This window comes from Hibiscus syriacus, unplaced genomic scaffold (assembly GCF_006381635.1).
Source record: "Hibiscus syriacus cultivar Baekdansim isolate YM2019G1 unplaced genomic scaffold, ASM638163v2 tig00111402_pilon, whole genome shotgun sequence".
NCBI lineage: Eukaryota > Viridiplantae > Streptophyta > Magnoliopsida > Malvales > Malvaceae > Hibiscus > Hibiscus syriacus.
In genome coordinates, this window is record NW_024063082.1 from 4567050 (window position 1) to 4574086 (window position 7037).

Genomic DNA, 7037 nt, shown 5'->3' on the forward strand with positions numbered 1-7037 from the left:
TAAGATTATTATAAAGTAATATATATTTTAAAAATTCTCAATCATTTAACATTGAAAGCTCAAATGTCTTTATAGTCTCTAATGCACGAACCTAAAACTTCTAAAAATAAGAACCGTCTACTGAGATAGTTTGGTTATGCACTCGTATGGTAATCTCAAATGAGTATGATTCAATTATACTCGTATGATATAACTGAATCATAAAACAAAGTTTGATGGAAAATTACATAACGAAAACATAGAATCATGCTAAATTTCATATAACAATTTTCCTAATTAATCGTTATATACTGCTCATATATGAACCTTCAGATTTTGAAACTATACAACAGTCATATAATAGTAATTAATAATAGTAGAGAATCAGAAAACAATGCACTGCAAAGTTGCTTTCTTTTTGCAGTGCAAGAGCTTTAAACATCCGTTGGATTTCTGTAACATCTTTTTATATTTACTGAGATTTGTGCCTATTTTGTCTTATAAGTAAAAGCCTTTTGCAGAATTTGTCCTACACCTACTCGCCGAAATCTAAATCTAGTTTTTAGTCGTCGGTGGGAATTACACGTGCACGTATTAGATTAAGATTTAAATGTTTAACAAATTGGAAGCTTAACCATTTTTTATTCAGTCTAAAATGTCATGAGATTTGAGAGAAATCAATTAACATGATAGGATCCTGCTTCGTGTTTTAAAGAGTTTGAAGGTTTCAATTTATGGATTCTGTTTGCTTGAGATTTACGTAACCAAAACAGTAAAGAATCGCACGGTTGTACGATAGAATAACCCAGAAACTCAATGCCGAGAAACAAGCAGAGAGTAGTACCACTAAAAATCAAAAGGCGAATTAAGGAGAAAACCAACTGGAACCCAGAAAAGAATAACGAAGTTAAGCTAATGAGAAACTGTTAGAAGAACACTTACCTTTACCTCCCCCAATGAAAATAAGATGAAAAAAAGGGAACATATATATATATATATATATATACATGCCAATCTCGAGCCCTCCTTTTCCTCAATTTATTTGGAAAAAAATAAAGACAGAATCAAACATTTTTAAAAGTACATCTGTAAATATATAATGTATTTATTTTACATGACAGAAAAGAACGTTAATCCAAAAAAAAAAAAATCCGAATTCATAGAGGGAAAATGGAGCGTGTGGAACTGAGTGACAGTTGGTGCAATGACACATGGAATCCAATGACATTTGGTGCAGTGATTTCAGGTAATGGGCCTTTTGAAACAAAGCTAGTAATGAAAGCGTATTGAAGCATGAAACCGCATCTTCGGTTTCTTCAGGTAATGGGCTGGTTTATGGTCCAGCTTTGGCTCCCTAATAAAAGACCGCAATGTCGCCCATTTCATTCATCTCCTACACCTTCTATGGAATCGTATGCAAAAACTCCATAGCGACTCTGAACCTTAAAACCCTTCTAAAACCCCTCCATTTTGAAACGCCTCTCTTTAAAACTCTACTAATTTCCCACCAAACCAAAGCTCTATTCAAAACCCATAACTCATTTTACAAACTCTTCCCTCCTTTACCGTCCTTCACAATCAGAACCCTTAGTTCCTCTCCCCAGGAACCAACCAAGAAGCCACTTTCTCTGTTGTTTGAAGAAACTGTAGGTTTAACTGAAAAGGTTGGTGAAAACGAAAGCCAGAGTCATGACGAAAAGAATGGGCTAATGAACACATTAAGGGACTTGGAGAGAGAAGCTGGGGAGTTCAAGAAAAACCCAAAGCCTGAAAAGGAAGACAAAAAGAAAGTTGAGAGGGAAAACCCCAAGAAAGTTAACAGTTTGGTTGGCTTGTTTGGGGGTGAAAAGAAGGAAAAAAAGGTGAAAAGGATGGCGAAACCGAGGAGAGAATCTGGGGAGGTAACAGTTTTTAGGGATCTTTCGGTGTTTGTAGAGGGTTTCGTTAGGTATTTGTTTTCAAAAGGGTATTTTGACAAAGCTAATTTCTTGGAGGACAACAAGTTGGATTTTGGGCACTTCGATAATACTTATGCTAGAGGTTTTATCAAGTTTGCTGCTTACGAGTTTGCTAAAGATCATCATGAGATTGCAAAGTAAGAACATGTTTTTCCCTTTTGTCCTTTTTTCGTTTTGGATTTCATATTGTTCGCTAATGTGTTATTGTTATATATATTTTTTGGCTGATTGATGTTCTTCACGTTATGATCGGTTGTTATTAAGAGCAAAAACACTTGATAATTTCACATATTTTGGGGGAATTTTTACTAAATGACTTAACCTTAAAAATTGTATTTTCAGGTGGCTGTCAAGCACACGCTTGAAGAAAGTGGCTGCCTTTGGTTGCCCTTCTCTTGATAAAACTAATGTCTTTTCTGCTAAGAGGTTGCGAAAAATCTTTAAAATTCAAGAAGACACTGTAAGGCATTGTTTCAATACTTCAAACAAGTACAACTTTTATTGTATCGAGTATAAATATTGTGGCGTTGTTTGTTTCGTCATCGGTGATCTCTTTTCTTCAGGTTTGCAGTCAGTGCGTGTTAAAGGATTCATGCAGGTTTGCTAATAAGGGTGTGTGGGGCATTACAACAAAGAGTTTGCTTCTGGTCGATGTAATGAAGGTTATCATTTTATATACTTTAGACCAAGAGAATCCGAAGCTCAGAGTTCTGGAGGAAGTGCGGGATTCAGCCAACAAATTGCTGGAGGAGATTATAAAGCTAAGTCAAACCACATGACAGAGGCTTCTAAAATGTTCCTACAGGTACTTGGGGTGAACTCAGCTGGAACCTCTTCACTTTCATTTTGGCTGTTTACATTGGTTTGTTTTGGAACACGTGTTACAGATTATGGATATGATTGCAAGGAATGTGGATCAAGTTTTGTTGGTGGCATAGATGATCTCATTGTTAGACAAGCACACCTCACTGTCACTGCTGGTTTTGCATTCAGATATATGCATCCCACCATTGATTTTCATTTCACTGGTACAGTAATCAAGCTCATTGCCGCTGTTGTTTTTAATCTCACTGCCTACTGAACAAACCCTAAATCAAATTTGCATTGCTGATGCATACATATGATTCAATTTGATGTAGGTTATCTAGAAACAGAAAACTATAAGTTCTAGAGTATGAAGTGCAAATAGTGAAGCAACTGGAAACTTGGTTTTATCCAAGTGAGCAGTTAGAATTTAGAAGCATAGCTTTTTTTCATTGACTCAACTTGGTTATATTTTCAAGTCTGTGGATTCTCTTGTGGAGTTGGGATCCTGAACAGCAAGAAATTCCAATTTTCATGGATGTTTTGATACATTGTCCTTCAGCTTTTTTTTTTCTTTTTTTTTTTTGGTTCTTTTGAATTTCGAGGTGATCGACTGATTGTAAGCTTTTTCGCCACCTACCATTCCTCTTTGTCTTGAAACATGACATTTCCAACCCAAATTCCAATAGCTGCACCAAAAATGTATCCTACCACGGCAATAACCCACAATTCTCAGCATGGAATGGTCTTTTCCATTTTTCATGATGATAGTCACAAGGGGGCAATGGTATCCCACACAGTCCTAGGTTGTTTTTGTATTTAGATGCTGGAAACGTAGTAAGTTGTCCGGTTGAAGGAATTGGAGCAGTGAGATTATTGTTGGATACATCCAAATATCTAAGAAATGTGATAAGCCCCAATGATCCTGGAAGCTTGCCTCGAAGAGAACTATTAGGTAGGTTAAGCAAGCAAACTTGTTTCAAACCCTCAAATGTATCAGGATTCAAGAATATTCCCCCGTTAATCTGTTGTGTAGCAAGTCACGCAAATTGGAGATGGAACCGAGGCTGTCAGGAATAGTGCCGGAAAGATGATTGAAGGAGGGATCCATAAAGAGAAGTTATTCTCCCACATAACAGAGTCATAAGCATTTGGTATTTGATGGGACCAATCCATTTAGATGATTTCAAGCAAAGTTAACCGTTTCCATTCTATCACAGTTTTCGATATCTGGATGTATTGTGCCTGACATAAAATTATCTGCAAGGAGTAATGTTTGCAGAGAAGAATTGTAGCAACGTGAGGGTGGATTGTCATTGAAGCCATTGGGACTAAGGTCAAGGACTTGAAACTAACTAAGGTTTATAAGAGAAAACCACTAATGTTGTTGAATGCAACTTGGAGGATTTGCATGCTAGGAAGATAGCTGATGACTATGGTGAACAAATTTCCATTGTTTCTAAGCTTGTTGAGAAAGACATCAAGGTTCTCAAGAAGTTGGCACCTAGTCAAGCTTTGAGGAATGCCATTACCTTCAAATTATCTTATGTTTCATAATATATATATATATATATATATATATATATATATATATAACCTAGATAAGTACAAGACATTATCTATTTAAATATCTCTCAATTATTTGACATTAAACCATAAACCAATCTAGTTAATCCAATCGAATAATTTGTTAATCGAGTCAACCAAAAAGTAAGAAATATATTTAACTAAATTGATTTAAATGTCTAATTGATTAATCAAGTTAACCAAAAAAGTAACCAACATTAATTGACTTCATTATTTTGAGGGTAAACTACACCAGATACCATTGAACTTCAAGTGTTGTATCGTTTATACCGCTGAATTTTGATTTTCGTTTCAATTATATTATGGGTCGTTAAATCGTTAACATTTGAATAAAAAAGATATCGTTTTGGTGAGTTGTCTACGTCGATAATCATCAACTGTCAGTCACATCATCGTGCCATTAACGTTTTAACGGTTTAGTGGTATAATTGAAACGAAAATCAAAGTTCAATGTTATAATTGACAAAATTAAAAATTTAATAGTATAAACGATACAACGTCTAAAGTTCGGTGGTATCAGTTATAGGTTACCCTTATTTTCATTAGATGCTAATGATATGAGCTTGTAATTCAAGAAACTTTAATGGATTTCATTAATATTTTTATGGAAAAATATTTTTGTTTTCTATTGTCATTATTTTTATGGAATATTTTTAATATTTTGTAAATAAAAAAGAATCTATCAGTGAGCGTACCACAAATTCCAGTTATAGTAAGCCCACTAAGAGTTTGTTAGAATTTAATTAAAATATATCCTTAATATATTATAGTTTCCTCTAGGGTTCAGAAATTATATATACATAGAGAGAGAGAGAGACGAAAAACTATAACGCCGTATCAAATTGGAGCAGAAAATTCTCCATTCTTCGTGAATCCGATGAATACACAAAACAAGGGTTCTTCAAAGCAGCTTTCAGGGATGAATAATACGGGGGAGATTCAAAGGATTTACTCTGCGAATCCTGCCGACTACAAGCTTTTGGAAGAGGTCGGCAATGGCGCCAGCGCTACGGTTTACCGAGCGATCTACCTCCCTATAAACGCCGTCCTGGCCGTCAAGTGTTTGGATCTTGATCGCTGCAACAATGGAAATCTGGATAGCGTACGTCGTGAAACTCAAACGATGGCTTTGGTCGATCATCCGAATCTCGTCAGAGCGTATTGTTCCTTCGTTGTGGATCGCAACCTGTGGGTCGTCATGCCGTTCATGGCGGTGGGTTCCTGTTTTGAGGCGATGAAAAGGGCTCATCCCAACGGATTAGAAGAGATGGAGATTTGTTTTATATTGAAAGAAACCCTTAAGGCATTGGATTATCTTCACCGACAAGGACATATCCATCGAGATGTTAAGGCTGGTAACATATTGCTCGATAACAATGGCGATGTTAAGCTTTCTGATTTCGGGGTTTCGGCTTGCATGTTTGATTCTGGTGATAGACAACGGTGCAGGAATACCTTTACGGGGACACCTTTTTGGATGGCGCCCGAAGTTATGCAAGCAGAGACCGGGTATGATTCTAAGGCTGATATTTGGTCGTTTGGGATAACGGCGTTGGAACTTGCGCATGGTCATCCGCCATTGTCGCAATATCCGCCAATGAAGGTTCTTCTGGTGACACTACAGAATGCTCCTCCAAGACTCGGTGATAAAAAGTTCTCCAAGTCCTTTAAAGACATGGTCGCCATGTGCCTGGTGAAAGATCCCAAGAAGAGGCCTACTGCAGGGAAATTGTTGAAGCACTCGTTTTTCAAGCATGCCAAGCCACCTGAGCTTTCTCTGAAGAATTTATTAGCTGAGCTCCGATCACTATTGTTGAATCCTGTGAAAGCTCTTCAGAATGATGAATCTGCACAACAACTACCTTCAAAGATGGCATCATTGTCACCAGAAGAAGCAAGATCAATGAGTGTGTACCAGAAGGGAATTAGTACCTGGAATTTTGATATTGAAGATTTGAAAGCGAAAGCGGAAACACTTATCCCTGATGATGATAATAATGACGAAACCATGGAGTCTAGCCCTGTAGACAACTGCAGGGATGGATATACAACAACGGAGCAATGCAAGCAAGTGCTCCCACTGAAATGCTAAAATCTTTTAACTTCAAATATAATGTAATTTTTTCATCTCGGTAAAGCTTTAACCATTATAATTTGCATTATCATATTCGTTTTACTATATGATATTCTTCATACAAATTAATTTCCCAATGTTTTAGTTATTTTCTCGAATGTTATAACTATTAAAAGGAAAGGCACAGAAAAGTTCAAAAAATTACTCCAGTAAAATCGAAGTACCAAAAGAATGCTAAGTTGTTAGTCAGGCAGACCAAGCAACAAATAAAAATGGATGAAGTAGTATGTTACCTGACACTCGAATATTCAATTTTTATTGTCGTTGGAAGTATAATGAATAAAATATTAAATGAAGTAGAGACAACCAATAGAGGTAACATGCGTGTGAAGAAGGTCAATGAAATTGCAGAAAAGGGGAGCTCACCCTTTGTATCGGCCCTTGGCTCAATAACTTAGTAGTCGAGAACAGGGATAAAGCAGACCCTATTGGCCATAGTTTCTTCAACCTCCGATGAATGGACAACGTTCACCATCTTGTCTCGTGGGAAAGGCAGCTTTTCAACACCCTTCTGCAGGTGGCTCAACTTCATCATCAATTGCAGATTTCCAGTATAAAGAAAGACTCCTTGTCAC

The 7037-nt window shown here is 36.6% G+C and overlaps 2 protein-coding genes across 2 annotated transcripts; both read left to right on the forward strand.

Moving 5' to 3' along the window:
* The first annotated feature begins 1271 nt into the window (after nucleotides 1–1271).
* On the forward strand, nucleotides 1272–2980 carry LOC120162126. Its single transcript, XM_039172306.1, has 3 exons — nucleotides 1272–2074; nucleotides 2280–2397; nucleotides 2501–2980. Exons 1-3 carry the CDS (start codon nucleotides 1350–1352, stop codon nucleotides 2714–2716), a joined length of 1059 nt encoding a protein of 352 aa, XP_039028237.1. The 5' UTR covers nucleotides 1272–1349; the 3' UTR covers nucleotides 2717–2980.
* A 2193-nt stretch (nucleotides 2981–5173) lies between these two features.
* Nucleotides 5174–6463, forward strand: LOC120162125 (serine/threonine-protein kinase BLUS1-like). The gene has a single exon (XM_039172305.1). The coding sequence runs from the start codon at nucleotides 5206–5208 to the stop codon at nucleotides 6418–6420; it is 1215 nt and encodes a 404-aa protein (XP_039028236.1). The 5' UTR covers nucleotides 5174–5205; the 3' UTR covers nucleotides 6421–6463.
* The last annotated feature ends 574 nt before the right edge of the window (nucleotides 6464–7037 follow it).

Bases quoted from the DNA above. Each gene is read 5' to 3' on its own strand.
- LOC120162126 (XM_039172306.1), top strand. From the start codon at position 1,350: ATGTCGCCCATTTCATTCATCTCCTACACCTTCTATGGAATCGTATGC. The intron at 2,075-2,279 runs GTAAGAACATGT...TTGTATTTTCAG, and splicing joins GATCATCATGAGATTGCAAA to GTGGCTGTCAAGCACACGCT. The intron at 2,398-2,500 runs GTAAGGCATTGT...TCTTTTCTTCAG, and splicing joins TTAAAATTCAAGAAGACACT to GTTTGCAGTCAGTGCGTGTT.
- LOC120162125 (XM_039172305.1), top strand. From the start codon at position 5,206: ATGAATACACAAAACAAGGGTTCTTCAAAGCAGCTTTCAGGGATGAAT.